Source organism: Diceros bicornis, chromosome 11 (genome assembly GCF_020826845.1).
Source record: "Diceros bicornis minor isolate mBicDic1 chromosome 11, mDicBic1.mat.cur, whole genome shotgun sequence".
NCBI lineage: Eukaryota > Metazoa > Chordata > Mammalia > Perissodactyla > Rhinocerotidae > Diceros > Diceros bicornis.
The window spans coordinates 68558642-68582490 of NC_080750.1; the positions used below are offsets into that span (position 1 = coordinate 68558642).

Below are 23849 nucleotides of genomic sequence, written 5' to 3' on the forward strand. Positions count from 1 at the left end.
ATCATTAGGCTAAAAAATACCCATTGCGGGGCCGGCCTGGTGGCACAAGCGGTTAAGTGCATGCTCTCCGCTTCGGTGGCCTGGGGTTCGCCAGTTCGGATCCCAGGCGCGCACTGATGCACTGCTTGGCAAGCCATGCTGTGGCAGCGTCCCATATAAAGTGGAGGAAGATGGGCACGGATGTTAGCCCAGGGCCAGTCTTCCTCAGCAAAAAAAGAGGAGGATTGGCAGATATTAGCACAGGCCTGATCTTCCTCACACACACACACACACACACAAAAACCATTGGACTTGGTGACAGTGCAATCTTTGGTGACTCTAGTGACAGCCATTCTGGACAGGATAGAGGGTGACTGGCAGATAGTATATAATCCACTTCCAAGAATCTGGCTGTGAAGATGAGGCGGAAAGTAAAAGCGCCTTAGCCAGAGAGGACCGTGGGTAGAGGAGAGAGTTTAAGATGCATCTGGAGCCTGTTGAAATGGTGATGGGAAGGAGCTATAAGGTGAGGGACTTTGGTCTAGATCTATATTTCTCAAACCTGGCTGATCACCAGAATCACCTGGGAAGCCCTGGTCTTACAATCTGAATCAGAGTCTCTGGAAGAATCTGGGAATCTGTATTTTAATGTTTCCCAGGTGATCCTGATTAGCTGATCCAAGACTAGCATTTGGGAACCACCATCCTAAATGATTTTTAAAGTCCATCATAGCCCTGGCCGTGTATGAACCAACCCTAATGATTATAAAGAATCCTTCCAGCTAGATTTCAAAGATAAAGTAAACTTCTCTCTTTTATTTTTCAGTATTCTGTCTTGCTGTAGCAATAAAACTGCCTTTGGTTATGCGAATATTACCAATATTTTTTTTAATTGACACATAATGCCAATAATTTTTGTGTGTGTGTGTGAGGAGATCAGCCCTGTGCTAACATCTGCCAATCCTCCTCTTTTTTTGCTGAGGAAGACTGGCCCTGGGCTAACATCTGTGCCCACCTTCCTCCACTCTATATGGGACGCCACCACAGCATGGCTTGCCAAGCGGTGCGTCAGTGCGCACCCGGGATCCGAACTAGTGAACCCCGGGCCGCTGCAGCAGAGAGCACACACTTAACTGCCTGTGCCACTGGACCGGCCCCCCAATACTTATTTTCTTAAACAACAAGAAGAAAAACATTTTCCCAGAATGTTGCTGAATATGTATTAGGGTGAATGGCTCTAGAAGGGATGGAATAAGAAGAAAAAGATAATTTCCATTTCACAGCTCTTTTATTCATTCATTCCACAAATACTCTTTTAACACCCACTATGTGCAGACAATGTGTGTGGCAATACATTATTATTGCTCCTCAATCTCCCAAAGGAGGAATGAGATCTCGTACTACTTTAAAGGAACCCAAATTTTTAAGCAATAGGTAACAGCTTGGTTTTCTAGAATTTTTCTAACAGGCCAAAGATTTTATATATGTATATAAAATCTACCTACCTATACAATATATATTCATATTTTATTATTTATATAATATTATATATTACATAAAGTTCCTTTGAGGAAATTATTTCCTTTTACTACTATAAAGATTAAGAAATTAAATGAGTTAAATCAGTGAATTCAAAAGAACACATATGCAGATCATCAACATGTGGTAGCAAAAATGATGAAACTAGAGTAAGAAACTGCAGAATGTTTACATCCTCATGACTGCAAGTATGGGGAGAGCCAAGAAGACGGCTGGAGCTTAAGCAAATGGAGCAGGGGGTCCAGCTAGACTGGGCTGAGCAGGCATCTCACTGGGGTTTCCCGGCAAGGAGCCCCCGAGGCTGGTGATGTCCTCAAGAGAAAAGGTACTCGCAAATAAGCACACTACTCTGGGCAGAGAACCTGTGCTCCCATTAGCTCTACTTAACGGATGGTTGAGGGAAGTATGTCAGAGGGGCTTGTGCGGAACACAAAGGGAGAGAGGAAACAGAAAATTCTGAGTCACAGGGAAAAGCATTATCCTGGGCTTGTGCACTGGGTAGCCTTTTAAGGTACTGCAACCCTGTCTGTATCTCTCACTGTCCAGATACCACTGAATGCAGATCACTGAATCTCATGGATCCACGTTGCCTCCACTGTGCTGCATGGAAGCAGGTCCTAGAGGAAGCAGAACAGGTGAATCAAGCAGGGTGTTTACCTGGAAGTATTATTTCAGGAAAGCCCATTTTTCGGGCGATTGCTGTTGATCTATCCACCAAGTGTGAAAAAGTCTTCTGAACTTGTGTGAGGTCACCTGGCAACAGCTTCAAGGACACCCAAAGTCCTTTGAAGAAAGAAAAGATAAACTTTTAGTTCTCTGTACGATCTACAAAATAAACACACCCAGAAAAATTGAGAAAAACCTATGAGTTGTATTGCTACACAGATACCTCATTATAAAGACGTAACTTCTCCTCCACTTATAATTTTAATGACACTCCTGCCAAAATCACAACAGGACTTTGAGAATTTGACACAGATGTGAACAGATGTTTACTTTGGGGGAAAAGGGAGTAAAGATAACCCCTATCAGATACCAAAATGCTGTAAAGCTATAGTAATGTATGATAATAGTGGCAGAAAAGATATATAAATCAATAGAAACAATGAGATTTAAGTACTATAATATACAGCAATTTAATATATAGCAAAAGAGGCATTAAAAATCATGAAAAAAGAAACAACAATTTCATAAATGTGCTGGGATAATTTTCTGGCTACTTAGAACAGAATCAATCTAATTTCTCACCTCACATTTTCATTAAAATAAATTTCTAATATAATAAAGAAGTAAACAGGAAAAAAGACAAAATGTTAAAAGAAAAAGTAAGTGTATAGTTATTAAATCTTTGAGAATGAATCATTTTTCTAAGTAGAGAAACAAATGAAGAAATCACAAAATAATTATCTATATACAAACTGAAAGTTTTGATATTCATAAAAAGTAAAAGGCATACTACAAAATGGTGAAATACTTATAAGAAATTATGAATTTATACTTAGAAGAAAAACATTAAGATCCTCACAAATAAATAGGACATGAATAGACAATTCACAAAGAAGTACAAGAAGTTTATAAATATTTGGCAAAACCAAAAATTGAAAAATATGCGTCCTAAATAAGACAGATTATCTTCATTATATAAAATGTTCATAAAAACTGAGAAGGAAAACTTTAGAAAACTCATAAACACATATGAAGGCTAGATAACTCACCCTCAAGTAGTTTTTTAAAATGCAAGAGAACTATGGAAGTCTATTTTTCACCTTTCAAACAGGTAAAGTTTTTTAAATATCAGTTTGCAAAGTGGCTAAGATGGTAATTAGTACCCTCTGGTAGAAATCTATGGTAAGCAGTCTGGTAATATGTGTACCCCTGTTTAAGCTTGTTCCCATCATTTGACCCAGAAATCCTGCTTCTGGGAATTTTCTTGAGGAGGTAGTCCTAAATATGGAAAAGCTCCATGTATCAAGATAGTCATAGCAGAGTTATTTAAATTTATAATGGTGACAAATTAGAAAACACTTAAGTGTTTATCTAGGGGGATTTAATTTTCTTAAATCCAAGCAATGGAATATTACGCAGACACAAAAAAATATTTGTGATGAGCACAAAAACATTTGAAAAGCACTTGTTTTGTTAAGCAGCAAGAGAGGAAATATTGTTTCACTTTTGTTAAAAAAAACAAAGAAATTATACGCACAGAGCAATCTACTTAGTGTAAGGATTTTCCACTCTAATAAATTATATCCTTAGGTTGGGAGTTTCACAACAACAGAAATGTATTTAGTTATTTGTTTCCAGAGTCTTCAATTATTCCTCACATGTCTTTCCCACTCAGGATAATTGTGAATACATGGGAAACTAAATATGCTGAAAATAATGTTTCCTGATGGCCTCCACTTCAGAAGACAGTTACAAATTGGTGAAAAAAACAGTAACTCAATCTTCAGAATTATCCAAAAATCGTCACCATCTTGGTATTTGAATTTTAAAATTTTAACTATTTTTCCTTATTATTTGAATTTAAAATGCAGTTTCAATAAGCAGAATTTTTCTTAGTTAAAACTATGTCAACAGAACAATATATGTAGGTACAAAAACAATTAAAAATGTTTTGCTAGATAGGCCATTATTTTACACTAACACATATTCATTTGTATTACTTTGGTCTCCTCCCTGTCAATTTTAGGAAGTGTACTTGGATAAACATATTCAGAGGGTGGAACATAATCATCCCCAATCTCTTTGTCTTTGTGCATTTACCTAGAGTCAGCATTGGGACTGTAGAGTAGACAAAACTGAGGAAAGGCTCATGGAATTAAGAATTTGTTCCATAGAATTTACAAAATACAGCTGTGATCCAGTTCAGTGCCGGGTGCATTCTCGGTGCTTTTCAGCATTAAAGGCCTTCAGCAGGAAGCTGAGGTGAGCAGGCCCCAGCAGGGTCTGCTTTATATCAGAGAAAGATAACGAAAGGGCAGGAGTCCAAGGACTCAGCTGAGTGCCCCAGCCCACTACCACCCCTCCAGCTTAGTGCACAGGGCTGCTACCTTGTCCTTTGTGATTCACTTCCCGCGCTGCTATCACTTTATTCAAGACTGACGTCAGTGGCTCATTCTCCCCAATCACATGGGACGTTATCAGGGGCGACATGATTAGCTGTCTCTGCCGGATATAGGTTTCCATTGCAATCCTGGGAAGTCAGAAACGGGAGGTAAGGAACAAAGAGGAAGTCTCTGTAGCATAGCCTTAGATAGTGGTGGCTCCTATGGGAATAATCTGGAAATATAAACACTGAACACACCTAATTAGAGGACTCTTTCTATCTTTCCTTTATTTTTCCATTGGGTGCCTATCTTGGAAATGACTTGGGGCAAAGAGGAAAAACAAAAACCCCACGAACAAACAAAACTGATGCCAAATGTTAACAACTAGCACCAGAGACAGTGCTGATGTTCTTGGTGAGGTGGGAGAGGCTGCTGTAATGAAACTGAAGGAGGACTGGGAAGAGCAGGAGACCTGGCCTCCAGGTCCGGTTCCACTTGACAGTGAGTTCTGCGGGGGTCTCCCCTCTGGGCTGCTGTGTCCTCATCTGTAAGGAGATGGGCCTGGATCATATGCAGGGAAGGCCCCCCTCTCCCGCCAACACTCAGTGTACAGGAGCTGTGTGTATGCAGCGGCTTTGGGAAGGTATTCTTGGATTCCCATGTGAGGACAGGCACCAGCCAACAAGCTTCACCTGAATGATCCCATCAGGCTGAGGCTTGTCCAGGGTGATCCAAGGACCAAACACAGACCCATTCCATTGACAGCACAAGCGCCATCAGGAACTGCGATCAGCCTGGGGCAGCACAACAGTCTCCATCTTCTCTGCGGTGGTTTTGTGCTCTGGCCTGCTAAGCAGGCCAGCTTTCTCTGCAGGGTCCAGAGCTGCATCCTGACAACAGGGGCAAACGTACCGCAATATGCTAGATCGCTACAATCCAAGCCGCTGCTTTCAAATGCCTCTCTTAGATGGATTGGCAGAACGCACACATAAAACTCTCATAACAGAATGCACTGTAAGCTTTTGAGCTAAGTTAGGACAGCATGTGCCATAAATCTTAGGAGTTAAATGCCAGAGGCTGCGATTTGCATTGTGAACACTTTACAGTGGCTCTTGGCTGCAGAGTGAGCAGTAATCAAATTAGGGCTGGGCTCCTCAGAGACTCAAGCACGTATTATGATGCCGTGGAGACTGTCTCAGGGCTCAGCGCCTCAACACGGCTGCCGGCTGCCACAGGAGAGCTGGCTCAGGAACTAAGCAGGGAGGCAACACGGCTAAAGGAAGAGACTCACCTCGGAGGTGGAACAAATACACAGAAACACATTTCAGAGAACTTCCATGTCCATAATGCTGCTCCTATTTTATGTGTAATTAAATATTCGATATGGAGCAGAATAACTTTCATATCCGTAAATGCTGCCCCTATTATTTATATATACATAAATAATATCATATATTATATCATATTTCATGTAACTTTCACATTCATGAATGCTGTTCCTATTATGTATATACGTATATACGATATAATATATTTAATACATATATAATAATATATAATATATATGTATATATAATGGGAACAAAATTCATGGATATGAAAGTTATTTATATTTATCATAAGTATATTTATATTACATTTTTATATATTTAAATATATATTCATATTTAGTCTATATATTTTATTTATTTAATATTTATTTATTAATATGTATATAAGAAATATATATTTGAGTTAATATATTAATACATTAATATTATATTATTAATATATAACTACATTATAATTACATTAATATAAAATTATAATATGCTTTAATATATTATATTTATTAAATTTAATATATGATATTTATTTAATATATTTAAATATATGTATATATTTATATTGGGAGCAGCATTCATAAATTTGAAAGTTACCTCCTAATTCATATTAGCATAAGCTACATAAAATATTTACCTAGTCATATTCTTGGTGGGTCAGGATATAGGTGGTAGGATCATACATAAATCCATCCTTAGAAAATTATTACTAGCAGCCTTTGGATGAGGAGGGAAGTACTACTTAGCATAAGCTATTTGTACTATTGTGTTTAGAAACCTGTCCAAAGGTGTTGGACTTTAAATTGAAATATAGGGATTTTTATATTTTAAATAAAATTACATATAATACATATTTATTGTATAAAAAAAGAAAATAGAGTTAAACAAAAAGAGGGGCAAAATCACCTATAGTTAAACCAACAGAAATAATCACTGTTAATTATGGAGTATATTGTTTGAAATATCAAAATTTTAAGGCTTTTAATGCATCATAACAATTTATATTCCTATAAGTAAGATATGTTTCCTTATACCTACCAAACACTGAATATTGTATATATTTTTAAAACTTGGTCAAGCCAAAAACTAAACCTCATTGTTTAATTTGCATTTCATTGATCCTCAATGAATTTATAGGCCAATTCTTCGCGTGTGTGTATATTTCCTTTTTTTGTCCTTATGAACTTCTATTAATTGTTTATATATTAAGAATACTTATCCTTTTTCATACACATTGCAAAGATTTTATTAAATTTTTTCTACATATAAGTTGTTTAAAATTTTTGTGTGGTTAAACCTACCAATTTTCTTTTTTAGTCGAATCTTTGGTGTCTGACCCAGAAAGGCTTCCCACACATTACTATTATGTACAAATTCTATTTTCCTGTAGTATTTTATGATTTTTGGCTTTTACATTTATATACTTAATCATCTGGAATTTATAGTGGTATAAGTTGTGAGATAAGGCTCTAACTTATTAGCTAATAAATTATTAGCTAATTTTCTCAAACTTTTTTTTTGCATAGTTTATCTTTCTCTACTGATTTATTATTATTCATATATTTTATATAATTTTTTAAAAATAATATAATCTTATTATTTATTATTAATAAAATCACATAGTAATTCAAATATCCTTGGGCTGGTTTCTGGAATTCTCAGTTTGTCATACCGATCTGTTGTGGCAGCTGCAAGCTAGCAGAGACAATCACCCTCTCTTGCTGACATGACTGCCCTGTTAGGGGTCAGTTTCAGCAACATTCCCTGGTCTCACCTAGGCCACACCACCTGTGCACAGGGTGAGTGGAACATGACTGCTCGAGCCAGTCATGACGTTCACACCCACACCACCTGTGCACGGGGTGAGTGGAACATGACTGCTCGAGCCAGTCATGATGTTCACACCTATACTTCTTCAGAGTGATAGGGATGGAGATTCGCTCACCAGCAGCTCTCCAGTGGCCTGCCCAGGGCTCCAGCTCCTGAAGCTCAGTATGGGGATCTTAGTGGAGCTCTGCCGGGAATCCTCCCATGTACTCCCTGGCTGGCTTTCCCTCTGCTTGCAGGAACCCAAGGACTAGTCAGCCCTTCACTCTCGCACCTCCTAAACCCTTGCTACTCAAAGTGTGGTCTCCAGAGCAGCAGCTGCAGCGTCACCTGGCAGCGTGTTAGATGCCAACTCCAGACCCACTGATCACATTTTGTATTATAACAAGATCGGGGTGACACACATGCGTGTTAGGTTTGAGAAGCCCTGTGTGTCCTACATGATTCCTTGTCTCGCGTGATACCTGTTCCACACGACAAAGCACAGTACACTTTGGCATTTCCGACACTCTAAGGGCACCACTCTCTGGTTTTCAGTGCAGACACCGATTTGCCTCCTATATTCCTTTGGTTATTTCTGTAGTCAGGAAAGTTCGGTTTACCCTCTTAAATTGGAGTCCAATATAAAGGACTTTGAAAAATGTCCTCTGTCAGCTCCTATCTGACAATCTTCCAGCATAGGAGGCTTCCCTTTTCTAACTGGGCAAGTGGTTCCCAGTACCTGGCTCTGTGTTAACAGACATTCAAAGGGCTAACCCAGGTCTCAAGTCACCAGAAGTAAATGCCAAACTACTTACTGCTGAAAGGGAATAAAATGCTGCTTTTCTTCATCATCCACCTTCCCATGTACGATATCAGTAATATCCATCACTAGGAAAGAGATAAACCTAATTAAAGAAACTAATTGCTTCAGGCCTCAGCGAGTTACAATGGAAAATCACAGTATCCACAAACAGAACTCTGGAGGAAGAAAGACACCAAGCAGGGACATTTCTTTGCCAACGATGAGCCCCAGTGTCCCTAGCCTAGCAGGAGAGCAATTCATCACGAGCTCATGCAGGGGCTCGATTTTCTCAGATCAACCCTGCAGACTCCCCTCTTTCAAAAATTCTGCAGGACAGAATTGCTCACTTCTTGAGAAACTCAAGACTGGATTACTTTTTAGTAAGCCTGCATTCAAAGACACAGAGAACACATATTTTTGACAGGAGTGTCAACAGAATGAAAGACCTGGGAGAGAAACTCAAGACCTTAAGTGGTCAACTGTCTCTCTGATTTGACATTATCTCACCTGGTTTCCACGTGAATGAAGGAGGCCAGGGCACCAGCAGCACAGACTAGAAGATCATATAGTGATTTGCTCCTTTATGCACAAGAGGAGCAATTTAAAAAGCCCTGCTCTAAGCCTATTGCATATATTATCTTCTTTATACAGATATTATTATTAGCCCTACTTTAAGAGATGAGGAAACTAAGCACAGGAAAGGTAGGCAATTTGCCCTAGGTCAGAAGTTTTAAGCGGTAAAGCCAGCGTATGAACCCAATAGTGACTATAGGGCCAAGTCATTTAACTTAACTATGCACTACTGCCTCGAGAAGTAATGAGTGGGCCACTCTACAGCTGCTGAAATGAGCTGAAATGATCACCCATGGCAGGAGGTGATCCCTTGGTTAATAAATTACAATCTGGACATAAAATACACACTAACAATCCACTCCTCAAATAACCCATTTGCAGATTAAAAGAAATAATGAGACATGAGACAGTTCTCATGAAAAATTAAGGATAAGGTAGGAAATGCCTTCTCAAAGTAACCCAAATGACAAAGAGCCTAAGGCTTGGGAAATAACAATGCTGGTGAAAGGAAGCTGTAGAAAGCAGGCATGACATCAACTCGCTGTCAGCCCTTAATGGACTCCTGCAAACACTGTACAAAAAAAACACTGCAAAATTTGTATTTGACTCCCAAAATTGGCAGTTCATTTGTCAACGCCATCATCTAGTTCCTCCTAAGCTCTACTAACACTCGGCATCACAGCTCAGAGTAACTTAGTCTCCTCTCCTTTCCCACCACACTCAACGCCCTGAACACACACACACACAGACACACACACACACACACACACACACCCTGAAATAGAAAAGCAACAAAACCTTCAAACTTGATGCTCAAATCTCTTTGCCCCCTTTCAAATGACAGTGACCTTGAATATTCCTTAAATCCTTTGATGGAACAATGAATAGATTGCCATAAAGATGGCTATATTGTCCTGGGCCAGGGCTCCTTGCCTTTTCTAAGACTTCATTGTAATTCTCTATCGGGAAGTAGGGCCAGCCCATCTAGACAGAGACTGACAGACCTTAAGGAGCAGGTGGAGTGCAGGGTGTTCAAAGTGTGCACAATAGACACAGTCTCACGGGATACGGAGGCTGCCTCATCCGCATAACCCACAGGGTCAACCCTGATAACAGGGAGTTTCTGGACCCTTCTTCCAGGAGCAGAATTATGACATTTCATTGATGCTTTCAAAACTACTTAGTGCCCAAAATGTCAATGTAAGACCAAAAATATATTTCCTCAATTTAACAAACTACAGAGGAAATGTAGCACCTCTTGGAAGGTTGTGGGGTTTGATTTAAGCCAAGGACCCTCTGTGAAAGCAGTTATAAACACGGTGTTGCCTTGGAAGAGTAAATTTCCTAGACAAGAAAACTACTTTCCAGGGAGAATTTTATTCGACTAAAATCAGCATACGGTGGTAGGCAGGGAGGATTCCAATAGTCACAGCTGAAGCTTTACTGACAGCTTTCTGTGTACAAGAGCCAGTGCTGGGCACTGAGGGAGACAAGGAGGTGGGGCCAGGTGAGGACACAGAACCTGAGGAAACTACCCAGCAGTCCCAGGCAGTGAACACGGTGTGTCTGATGCCGGCAGCGACAGCCAAACTCACCTTGCACTGTCTCTGGGTCTCCCTCCCTTCCTCCCTCCTCTCTCTATCGTTCTTTAAATTTTTTTTTATTGTGATAAAATATACATAACACAAAATGTACCATTTTAACCATTTTTACATGTACAGTTCTGTGGCATTAAGTACATTCACACTGTTATGCAGCCATCACACCATCTACCTCTAGAACGTTTTCATCTTCCCAAACTGAAACTTGGTCCCCATTAAACACTAAGTCCCCATTTTCCTCTCCCTCCCAGTCTCTGGCAACCACCATTCTACTTTCTGTCTCTATGAATTTGATACTCTAGGAATCATACAGTATTTACCTTTTTGTGACTGGCTTATTTCACTTAACATAATATCCTCATGGTTCACCCATGTTGTAACATGTGTCAGAATTTCCTTCTTTTTATAGGGGTGAATGATATTCCATTGTATAGATATACCACATTTTGTTTATCCATTCATCCATTAACAGACACCTGGGTTGCTTCTACCTTTTGGCTATTGTGAATAATGCTGCCACGAACATCGCTGTATAAATATCTCCTTGAGACGCTGCTTTTACTTCTTTTGGGTGCACACCCAGAATGGGATTGCTGGATCATAAGTTCTATGGTTAATTTTTTGTGGACCTGATGCTGTTTTCCACAGTGGCTGCACCATTTTACATTTGTCTCTGGGTCTTTCTGTACCTGCTACTCCAAAAGGTCTTCGGAGTCCACAGGTGTGCTTTTTTCCCTCCTTCAGCTCCATGTGGCCCACCCGGACAATCTGGCACACAAGGCTGATGCGGCGCCGGATAAGGTCTGTGCTGCTGAGGTCCTAAAGGGGCAGAGAGCATGCAGAAGGAGGTCATGCTGTGTCACCCAGTCACCTTCATTTCTCTTTTCTTTTCACTCTACAACAGAACACCACTCAGAGCATATTTCCTAAAGCTGAAATATCATAATGACTCCTCTCTTCCCCATCCCCACCCAAGACCTATCATGGCAGTGGATAAAAATGACTGTATTCAAAAAAGGAACTTTTTTAATTCCCTAGTTCCTATTTCAAATTTATAAATCAGATCATATTCAACCTAAGGTCTCTTTTTTGTCAATTAAGCAGGGTATTTAAAAACCAGGACACTTGTCATTGCTCTTTTATATCCTGCCAGGACATATTGGAGCATATGATACATTTCAGTGTCAAATGAAATTAAAACTTCCATGACATTGACATTTACTGGGTATCCACACATGCTGGGGATATTTCATTTCATCTTCCAAACAACCCTGTGAGGCAACTATAACACAGAAATTTACATGTACTGCTTTCTGTAATTATTCTTCTGTTTTATGAGCATATCTATTGAGAGCTCTGGGTGTATGCTGATTAACAAGAGATGTGCAGACTAAATGTCTCTGTTTTTTGTGGCTCACGTTCCATACTTGTTTGTAGTCTTAAGAATGGGTGAATAAACCCAGGAATGAGCTCACATATCTCATTCACTTTCACATCAGCAGTAATTCAACTGCATCTCAAATTCTTTTCATGAAACAGCTGTCCAAGCCCTCTTTACTGAACCAAGAATTACTTTCTAAATAATCATTCCAAATCCATCCTCTGTAATTAAGTTAAGTCAGGTCTCCAAGACAGGAATATATACCAATGATAACATCAACCTTGAATTTCTACTCTGAGTTTTGTGAGGCTTCTGTTAGTAGAAAGATAAAGACTCTAGGTGACTGGTTATATAAATTGCGGCACATTGATATTATTTAATAATATGCAATCATTTATAAACCAAGTTTTTGTAGAATGTTTAATGACCAAGGAAATGGTTACATTTTATTTAACTGAAAAAGCTGGACATGACATTTACATATAAGAAGATCCTAATTGGTGGGGGGAGTGGGAGAATGGAGATGAATTACAGCTCTTCAAAAATGGTATTGATTAGAAGATAGATCAAAGATTCACTAATACCTTTTTTAATTGTTTTTTTTTAATATACATATTGACTGATAAATGCCTTTTGATTTCAGGGAAAAATTCACATATCCTAAAACTGAGGCGATACTCTGTGTGTTGGGGGAGGTTTCGGGAAGAGTTCTAAGCTCTTTCTTGTCTACATTTACCAGGTAGTGAAGACATAGATGGGTCAGTGCAGGGACGGTAATCAGATCATGCTTGTCCTAGGGGTGGGATGTTAACAGAGGGAAGGAATAATAATAAGGAGAAATGAATGAATGAATGAATGATAAGCCTGCATTGGAACCACTGCTCCTTCCTATCACTTCCTTTGGCGCTCTACCTTAGACCCTGATCCTCTGCTAAGAGGATAAGGAGATAAAAGACCAGTGTGGGCTTAAGGGGAAAAGGGAGAAAAGAAAGACAGTATCTCCATTAGGCCTAATGGGAGCTGGGAAACCTGCCCACCAAGGCTTCTCAGAGCAGGTGGCAGCAGCTCCGGGGCATTTCAAGCACTGACAGAAAAAAGTGAGAGAACCCCAAGAAAGTTCCCAGCCCAAGAGAAAGAGAGTCACCAAGCCTGAAGCTACAGACTAATAAATCTCCTTGCTCTTGGTCCATATATAGCAGCACTCCCCCTTCCTTGGAGAAGAGGAGGGGGCAGGGCAGAGTCCATTAAAATATATGTAAACAATAAAGTCTAGACCCCGACTTTGCTGGACCCATAACTTCGGTCCGGAAGGCTCTTCCCCTTTATTTGCATAGCTCACTCCCCCATCAAAGGGTTCCTTCTCACAGAGGTCTGCTCTGACCCACCTATTCAAAACAGCAACCCTCCCCCAGCCCAGAAGCTCCCAATCCCCACAAAGCTCTATGACTTCTAACATCCAGTACAATTTACTCATTCATTTGATAATTGTTCATTACTGTCTTCCCCATTTGGACAAACACTCCTTGAGAACAGGCATGTTTTTCTGATGTGTTTACTGACGCATCTCAAGTGCCTGGATCAGCACCTGGTATCTAATAGGTGCTTGACAAATATCTGTTGAATAAATGAGTGGGTTATTCCTGCTGTGGAGATTACGATGATTTTTATTTTCATCTTTTCATTTTTTATGCTTTCCATATACTTATCATGTGTATCTGCTAATATCATAAACAAGGAAAATTGTTAAACATAAGGTAGGACTTACAGTAAAGACCGCTTGAAGGTTATTAAGCTTCTCTATTTCCTTGGGCATCCCATTACTGCCCCAACGAATTAGGTAATTCTCACTGGTGGAGGAAAAAAAATTATTCTTAATAAGGGGCTAACTGCGGATGGAGCTGCCCTCAGTATAGACTTAAGAGAGTGACAGGAAGGTCCAGAGAAGCTCAGCTAACTTCATCAGGCAGGTGTGAATGTGGCACAGGCAGGAACTGAGACCGCACAAGTGACCACTCTCTGGTCTCCTGGCTCTAGAGCAAGGTGCCTGCTGCAGCCCGGCTCCATGGGGCACACCCTGTATGGACCCGTGACAAACACTGTTCAACACGGGCAGAGACACAGCAGATTCTACCAGATCCTATCTGAGGTCCTTCTTCCGTCTCAAATTTTTTGTATAAAAATTTCAGCTTTGATGAATCAAGAATATAATTTTATAATAATCATTCCAAATCCACCCACTGAAATCCACAACACCACATTCAAAATTTCTATTTTAGAAATAAACAATTTGTCAGTAATTACTTTTAACCATCTTCTCAACAATAAGTCTGTTTTCTTAGCTGCTCAGCAGTAGCATGACTGTAGGATGGAACCAAGTCTGTTACCATTCCCTATAGTCTTTTTTTTTTTTTAGCCTTTATTTTTTAGAGCAGTTTTAGGTTCATGATAAAGTTGAGTGGAAGGTACAGATACCTCCCATATATCTCCTGCCCCCACACAAGCATGGCCTCCTCCACTAGCAACATCCCCTAGCAGAGTGGTACATGTGATACATTCAGTGAACTGACATTGACATGTCATTATTCCCCAGAGTTCATGGTTTACATGAGGGTTCACTCTTAATGTTGTACATTCTATGGGTTTGGACAGATGTATAATGGCACGTATCTACCATTACAGTATCATACAGAATAGTTGGACTGACCTAAAATCCTCTATGCTCCATCTATTCATCCCTCCCTTCTCCCTCCCTATGGTCTTTTCAATTCTTTGTTGCTGTTTCCACGTTCTGATGAGTTTCATGTGATTTCTAAGACAGAGGAGTACACAAACTGTTACTGCACTGTTTCACCTGCCATACAGAAAGGCTCAGTAGCCCAAAGGATTTTATTTTCTACTGCCTAGAAATCCTCCCCCTCTTCTTTACCTTCCCCCTCAAACCTAGCAAAGAACTCCCCAGTTAGGGGGCAGGTGAAGGCTGGGTATTTTTGCAAGGTCGACAGCAGACGACCTGGGTCTCCACTACCTGATGAAAGTGGACTGGTCCGGGTCATAGAGGGCCATGAACAACTCTGCGTCCTCCCCAATGTTGCAGACAAAGTTCTTGAAGTTCACGTAGAGCCCGTAGGTGTGGACTGCACTGAAGATGGACTGGCCCCGCAAGTCCATGTTCTGCAGAAATGACTGAACACAGAGGAAAAGAGGGAAGAGCATCTTGGCTTTAGCAAATGGGAAATACTGACAAAGACACTGGCCTGCAAATGGGGACAAATATAATTACCACGCAAAAGGAGAAGCACTTACTGAGAAGCAAGTGTGTGTAAGTGGACAAATGATTGAGGGAGCAAAATATAATCATTACTATTTAGATGATCAAGACTGTCCTGTTCAGGACCTTGAACCCAAGTAATTCAATAAATGCTGTCTAAAGGTGATAACTCATGGTTTTAGAAGCTTCAAGAAGTTCTCCTTTCTCACAGTGGTTTCTGGATGAACCACAAAAGCACAAAAATCAAGATTCATTATCCCTCTTTTTGGGAATGACTCTCATTGCAAGAGATCCCACTGGAAAGGCTTCACCCTTGGGCATGGTTAGCCATTGGATCCAGAAACACTATTAAATATTATCACAACTTGTGCTAAAGAAATAAAAACTACAAACGAAAGAAAATAAACAGAAACCTTTACTCATTAGAACAGAAAGACTATAAGAAGATACACCAAAATATCAATATGGTTGGGTCTGGGCAGTGATAATGTCACTGACTAGGTGTCTGCAGACACTCAAAGGTGGGTCTGGAAGCAATTAACTATTTTTCCAAGTTGTTTCTTTTCCTTTTGTATGTTAAGGAAATGTAACCACCAGCCACCCTGAAACTGACCAAGCCTCACCACAAAAGCTATGCCCATGACCTTTGCCTTATTTTTAAGGCAAAGCTCTCTCCAGGAGGAGCTTAGGCCTCATTATGTGGAAGCATGTTCTCCAATTGAGCCTGTGCAAACGAATACCCCCCTCCCTTTTGAATATTCATTCCCCAACCAAATAAAAGTTCCTGCTTTGCTTTGTTTGGGAACGCCATGACTTTGGAAATGATTCCGCATGGCCTCCTATTTGTGGCAAATACACTTTACTTTGTGAGACAACTTCCACTGGTGTAGAGTCTTATTTAACTTACCAGGAGGCGAGCCCACTTGGTTCGGTATCAGTAATATGGGTGACATTTTTTTCTTGTTCTCTTTTTCTGTACTTTTTGTGTGTGTGTGTGAAGAAGATTAGCCCTGAGCTAACATCTGTCGCCAATCCTCCTCTTTTTGCTGAGGAAGACTGGCCCTGGGCTAACATCTATGCCCATTTACCTCTACCTTATATGTGTGACGCCGCCACAGCATGGCTTGATGAGCAGTGCATAGGTCTGCGCCTGGGATCCGAACCTGCGAACCCCGGGCCGCCGAAGAGGAGCACACAAACTTAACCACTACGCCACGGAGCGGGCCCCCTCTTTTTCTGTACTTTTCTAATTTTTATTTAATGTCCAATTATTACTTTCAAAATCTTTCAAACACTTTACTCAAATACAGAAGGTTACTCAGTAAAAAGGCTCCCTCCCATCCAGCTCTCCTTCTCAGAGGCATCTATTAATTATCAATTTCTTGTCTATCATTCCAGAGTTAGTCTACACATATGCAAGCACAGATATATGTATATTCCTTTTTGAAACACAAATAACAGTGTTTTATACACACTGTTCTGCATCTTGCTTTTTTTCATTTAATATTTATCTTTGCCATCTTTCCCTATCAGAACATATATAGCTGCCTCATTCTTCTTGTTATGTTCTGCTTTTCAAATGAGGAGCTGAATGAAAGAAACACCATGTCTACCTCTGTCGTCAGTGACGCCCTTTTTCTCATTAAGCACAAAAGCAGCCAACGATTGGCTCAGTGCCAATCACCTCCTCTACCCCCCGCAAAAAGCAAAAATGGAACCTCAGTGGCCAAAATCTGCACATCTAAGGAAGCGTACCTTTTCCTCTTGGATCTTTTCCTCAATCCTTTTTGAGGCCATTTCATGGGCCTTGAAAAGGGCAATGGTGCTGGTTTCGTCCGGGTCCAAGATGTTCCCATTGTCATCTCGCACTACCAGATCTAACCCAAGCATCCTAGAAAGAAAAGAGTGGTCAGCTGGTTCTCCTCCTTAGGAACAGACTCTTCTGAAGAGTCCTCATGAAAGAACCCAGAGGAGTCATAGTTACAAAGGTTGGGTACTGGACAAGTCAAGAACAGCTCATTGGCTTTTCTCCTTTCAATTTCTGGCTCCTTCCCACATAACAACATTAGAAAACTTATGATAATGTTAACCAAACTTGGATCATGATGTGCAAAGTTATCTGGTCCACAGAACCTCAACAGAAAAGGAAAAACTGGCACTGATTCTGACCAGATTCCTCTGACCAAAGCCTCCTCCCCTACTCTACTCTTGTTTGGCATAGGAACGATGAAAGACCAATGCACAAATATTTGGGGGCTTGCCCTGATTTCCTTAAAAGTACAGGCTTAGGGGACAGTACTTAATTCAAGACTGTCTTAAAGGAGATCCATGAAGTAAGTCCTGGCTGCTGTATCTCATAACCCATCTCAGAGCATGGGCTCTGGTGTCAGTTAGACTAGGATTTGAATTTTGGCTTTAACACTTGTTAGCAAGGTGACTCTGGGTAATTTACTTAATTTTGCCAAGTCCTGATTTCCTCATCTGTAACTATTCCTTAGCCTTCAGGGTTGCTGTGAGAATTTAATGAGATAATGCATGTAAAGCACATAATACAATATCTAGAAGACAACACACTCCCAACAAACGTTAGCTCTCATTGCAGCAACTGCCACAAGAAAACACCGGGTGGTGTTAAGATGTGGCTCTGAGTGTTGTGTGGGAAGAGTAAGAGCCACATGGTCTATGCATGGCACGACCCCCACCAAGACTTTTATGCCCAATGTCCACACAAAAGCAGAAAAAATTTTGCTTAGTTCCAAGAAGTTGGAGACTGTGGTGGAAACGGGATACTGCTATCTGAATGCCCAGCGTACATTCCAGGCTCCCAGGCACCAATTTGGAAGTAGGGATGTCCAAACAGTAAGAAAACTCAGGAATAACAGGGAAATGTGCCAAGTCCTCGGGAAGACAGAAAAAATGCCTAATTTCCCTTATCCCTGTTATATAGCATCTCCATCAACTGATTTAATCTGGCAGGTTCCTTTCCATGACAGCCAGACCCAAAGGCCAACCAGACTCATGAGTGATGGGCCTTGCTGGCTGCTCAGAGACTGGATCACTGATGCACTGATGGAGCAGTTTAATTTCTTGAGCTGCTTCCAAGAGCTGGAATGGGAAGGCAGGCATGTTCTGCTGTTTGTGGAATGTTAACATCCTGTGCCAGAGATCAGGGTCCTCCAGGCCAATGCCATACTGTGACAAGACCCAACAGTACAGAGGCAGCATATGTGCAAGGGGGAGCTGCCTTAGCCCATCTTAGCTGTTTTTTAAGAGTCCCCCAGCACCCCATGACTGGCAATGCAACCCCTGTGGTTATAATCCTGCAAATGGACAAGTGACAGGGGAGGGAACTGTTAATTCTTAACCCTGAAAAGGAGCATTAGACATGGAATCAAAAGTCTTGGGTTCAAATTTAAGCTTTCTCGCCTATTATCTATGTGACGTGGAAGTAAATCACTTAAGCTCACTTGGTCTGTTTTTTAACCATAAAATGGGAATAACAGCTACCTCATAGGGTTATAATCAAGTAGTATATGTGACATGTACATAGGAGAAATTTCATAAATAATGGTTGAAATCTGACTCCTGCATGCTGTGTTTACTCTAACTATTTCTGAGTACAGTTGTCAGAGTCTGTAACACTTAAATGAGTAGAATTCACAATGAGCTGTATTTTAAGAGATCTCTGAAGTATATCCAAGAGTCCTGAAGTTGGAGAAGTAGGGCAAAGGGGGAGGGAAAAAAATCACATATGCACAAGTTGAAGAAATGTAAAAATGAGACTAAATGTCAAATGAGACGTTAACAAAGACTGAGGAACCAACAGTCTTTTAAAAAGAACTGATCAGGAGCCATGAATCCCAGGTCACCATAAATTTTGATGAATTGACTGAATTTCTCATTTTCTAGAAGGCGGTAATATCTGGAACCTACATATTTGCCTGAGCTAGTCAGAAGATTAATGAAGTGATTAACTCCTTAGAAGTTGCTGGAGACATAAAAATCAACAGGCTAAAAACATTGTTTTACTATTCTGGCAAATCTGGTTTTCACCCATTGTAAAAAATGGCCCAGTTAGGGGAAGACAGAGAGAATGAGAGAAAATAAGTCTGATACTGGTTTAAAATCCATTCTTAGGCCCGGCCCTGTGGCTTAGCGGTTAAGCACGCGCGCTCCGCTACTGGCGGCCCAGGGTTCAGATCCCGGGCGCGCACCAATGCACCGCTTCTCCAGCCATGCTGAGGCCGCGTCCCACATACAGCAACTAGAAGGATGTGCAACTATGACATACAACTATCTACTGGGGCTTTGGGGCAAAAAAAAGGAGGAGGATTGGCAATAGATGTTAGCTCAGCTAACATCATCGGTCTTCCTCACCAAAAAAAAAAAAAAAAAAAGAAGAGGATTAGCATGGATGTTAGCTCAGGGCTGATCTTCCTCACAAATAAAATAAAATAAAGTAATAAAATAAAATAAAATAAAATAAAATAAAAAATAAAATAAAATAAAATCCATTGTTAGAATAAAAATGGAGATCGTCCCAGGTCTCCAAAAAGGTCAGCTTCAGATGCTCAGTCCCTTCAGTTTGTTTGGCAATTAAGTCGCTTCCATCCAAGCCCACCTTCCCTGTTCATCTGTCATCTCCAGGAGACCAGAGATCCAGCACGGGGTCTGGCTCATGGAGGGCACTGCCAATTTTTTTCCAACAAAATTAAATGTTTTCCAAGGCAAAAAGAGAGCAGTAAGCATTATTCTTCGGCAACTCCAAGATCAAAAGCTCATGGTAAGCTGTGTCCTTAGCTTGAACGAGCCTGTCTTTTTCCAGGTTCTCAGTGAAAAGGCATCCCCGGTTTACCTATTCCCGTGATCAATTTTGGCTGTGACCTTCTTCTTGAGCTCTGCCAGTTCGTCCTTGGGGAGTGTTCCAGACAGGATCTGGGACCGCCACTCGATCAGGCTGTAGGTCATCTGCTGCAGCTGCCGGAAGAGTGTGACCTTGCTGTTCTACGATGGAAATGAGGTGGAGGAGAGGAACACAAAAAGGTGATGGAGGACGGGAACATCGTCTGACTTCATTCTTTTAAGGTGTTATTCAACCAATTAATTTTGCCATACAGTGCACTTTGAGGAGATTTTAAAAAATATTAATACGGATGGATGGCCTTTCCTGACCCATTCCCACGCCCGCCTCTACTGCAACTTTAGAAACGGATAAGCAATTATAGGAGGCATGGTTGGTACTAATTTGTAAGTATATCAAATCATCCATGCACCCTAAAGTTCTGCCCATGTCCCTCCTCTGTTGAAAACCCCCCAGTGATTTCCACTGTCCACACAGCAGATCACACTGTCAGCCTCTTCCTCTCCTGGCTCCTGCCTACACACTCAGCTGCACTGGACACCAATCTCCACCTCAAAAATCTATGCTCCTTCCATGCAAAACTATGTCCATTTCTCCCAAGTGCTCCAGACCCTCTCGATATGTTACTTCCTCTACCTGGAACCACTTTTGTCCTCTTTCCCCAAACTGACTCCAATCCTCATCTCCCTCTCACTCACACCCTGTCCGCCAAGTGCTAATTCTGACTTCTTCAGTCTCAACTTAGAAGTCTCTTCCTTGAAACCCTAACTCTGGGTTTGTCCCTCCCACAGTTCCTGAAATTAATTCCTATCACAGCACTCAGAACCCTGGACCATCTTGGCCCATCTGACTCTCCCCCTAGACAGAGAGCGGCTGTAGGACAAGGAGCTTGTTCATATTTGTATCCCTAGAAGCTGGTACAGACTAGGCACTCTATAAAATGCAGGAGTGAATTATGGATGGAGAAAGAACTGTAGTTTCAGAGATAAGGGATATTGGAAAATAAAATGCAAAATATTATTTTAAAATCTCTGTTTCCCAGAAAATTGTTAGACCATTCAGAAAATTGAGCTTAGAAGAACTAAACCATTATTCTGGATTTCAGTAAGAACTTCCTGTAACTGAACCAAACTAACTTATGACCAACCATATTTGTGCCTCAAGCATTTTAAGAGTCAAATACCTGATGTGTGAGCCATCACGACCTTCGTTCTATCTAAATATTTGATTGATTCATTACTTATTTTTTAGAAAAATTGTCAAGAGCATCTACTACGTGCTGGAAATAAAGTTTCTGCCCCATTCTAGAGGGGGAAAAACAGCAATAAATACGTAAACTACACACATATGTGTGTGTGTATACGTAAACAATATATCATATCAATATCATATATTGTTTACATATATAATACTTATACATTTATATACACACACAAAAAATAATTTCAAATTATGAAAAGTGCAAGTAGGGAAATGAATAGGACAAGATAGGGTGCATGTGGGGGAAGGAGGTCACTTTAGAGAGAGTGGTCAGGAAAAACTGTTCCGTGTATCATTTTTGAAATATGTTTTTTAAATAAAAACCTGTAGGATTCCACTCACCCCATACATACTATGAAACCACTTCTTTTTTATTTAGGTGAAAAGTCATGACATATTTATATAACCATATACTTCTAAAATTATAGGAAATAATATCTGCTACAAAAACAACTAAAAAAAAACACCCCACAAAGCAGCTGTTGATGGCTGTACACATGTTCTTTAGTGACGTTCTTCTGCGACAGTCCCCGGGACACATTCCCGGGCACAGTACCGACTGGAATCAGGCTGAGAATGTCCACGACTCTCCTGAACAAGGAGCAGACGTGGAGGGAAGAGTCCTCAGCCCAGAAGTGGGATGGTGGGAGCAGCAGTGAGATGAGCAGAGTGTGATAAAGGCCCCAATAGAGGAAGGTCAGTGTTCTAAGAGAACACAAAGGAAAGGACAGGACTCGACTGTCTGGGACTACAGTCTGCTCTGTTAACACCACTGATCTGACAAACAGAACGCGAAGCCTGCTTAGAATTTTCAAACTACCTCCATCTTATGCTTTTAGCATTTTCTGAATTGCCTCCTTCTCATCAGCCAGTCTTTAGAAAAGCACAAAAATGAGACTTTTAAAAACTCCATTTTTAATAAACAAAGGTAAAAACTCCACTTTTTTCATTCAATTCTATATAAAATGTTTCCATCTCGTCTTTCAAACTGGAAAAAGGAGTGAGAAATTAAGCCCATAAAATTTTGCCTTTCAAAGCTGCTAGGCAGAAAGGGGATCTTTTTGTTTTCTTACAACCTATTTGTCTTCTCCTATTTAGGTTTCTGGTTTAATGCTTCCTCGGTTTAATTAAGATATTAGGTCTCATAGTATGGTAAAGAACGGCTCAAAGACTCAAGGGATCCTCTGTGAGAGACAGTGCTTTGACTGTGGCACATGTTCACAAGTTCTGGGTCTCAATTATATTTGACACTATCCAAGGCAAATTTAATTATTGCCTGTCCATATCAGCCTTGTTTGCCAAGTTCTCTCCCAAAAGAAGGATGAAGACAGCCATTCTTCTCTGATTCACTGTGCCAAATTAATTCTGAATAGACAAGCTGGAACACACCAAAGGAAGCCATTTCCCCATTTACTTTAAAGAAATGGATTTTGTTGCCACATTCCTAAGATTGTTCTAAGTAGGATGTTCTGTGCAATAGCTGGCCCTGACACTTTATGGATTCTCGGGGAAGCATGACGACAGGTGAGGAGAAAATCGAGCAGTCCCCACAATACCTCGAGCCAAGGACCTCTGAGTCTCCATCTTTTCTCCTGTCGTGCCCTCCTTCCTGCCCTCTTTTCTGAATCCTACCCAGCCCAAGCCCACCAGCTGTAGAGTGCCTTCTCTACTACCTCTAGCCCTCGCTAATCTCAGCCTGTTTACACTAGCAGCCCTTGTCACATAATTTAGGAGGACAGGAATTTATTTACTAATTTCTTTGATCCTCTCCACACAAAAGTCAGCACAATCCTGGGACACAGGAGCAACTGAACAACAAATGTTGACAGCTCAAACTTAAAATAACACTCTGGCTTCAATTTGAGGAATAGCTACACAAATGGAGAATTCTAAATATTCTATCAGACAGTAAAGGTATTCCTGCATTTGGTGAGAATTTCTCCCTCTTTTCCACTTGGAGATCTTTGAGGTCTCACTTTTTACATTTCTATTCTGGTTGTCTATCTTTTTTTTTTTTTAAAGAATTTTTAGAGATAAAAACAAAGTCACAAGAAAAAAACAACTTAGCCTTCAAAAGTGGTAGGGATATAGAAGCCATCCATTGGGTAATTTAGAAATTCTGGTGGCCATTGAGACAATGGCACCACCTCACCGGGTGTCTGAAAACCTGTATTCTATTCGTCACTTTCCCAAAGAATGCAGACGATAGTCTAAAGATTTTTCTCTGGTCCTCCACCTCACCTGCTAAAGAATCCGTGTTTCCACTGCTCACCAACTGTTCCTCTTCCGTACACATTCTACAATTGAGAGGCAGAAGTGCCTGACTGAAAGTATGGAGACTTGATCTCTCTCTAATTCTCGCTAACTTGCTAAGCGACTTTGGGCAAACTGTTCCCTCTGGGAT

General features: G+C 40.7%; 1 protein-coding gene across 5 annotated transcripts in view; it reads right to left on the reverse strand.

The window, feature by feature from the left end:
• Nucleotides 1-23849, reverse strand: part of DOCK5 (dedicator of cytokinesis 5) — a 212162-nt gene that overhangs the window by 94547 nt on the left and 93766 nt on the right. For 4 of the 5 annotated variants that reach the window (XM_058550499.1, XM_058550501.1, XM_058550503.1 and 1 more), the window contains exons 6-13: nt 20180-20328; nt 17080-17215; nt 15082-15239; nt 13822-13903; nt 11365-11494; nt 8515-8587; nt 4572-4714; nt 2176-2301 (exon numbers count right to left, since the gene is read on the reverse strand). In XM_058550499.1, the coding sequence (XP_058406482.1) occupies nt 2176-2301; nt 4572-4714; nt 8515-8587; nt 11365-11494; nt 13822-13903; nt 15082-15239; nt 17080-17215; nt 20180-20328 (997 nt within the window). The remainder of the gene's footprint in view (nt 1-2175; nt 2302-4571; nt 4715-8514; nt 8588-11364; nt 11495-13821; nt 13904-15081; nt 15240-17079; nt 17216-20179; nt 20329-23849) is intronic. The other variant, XM_058550502.1, reaches the window with a different exon arrangement.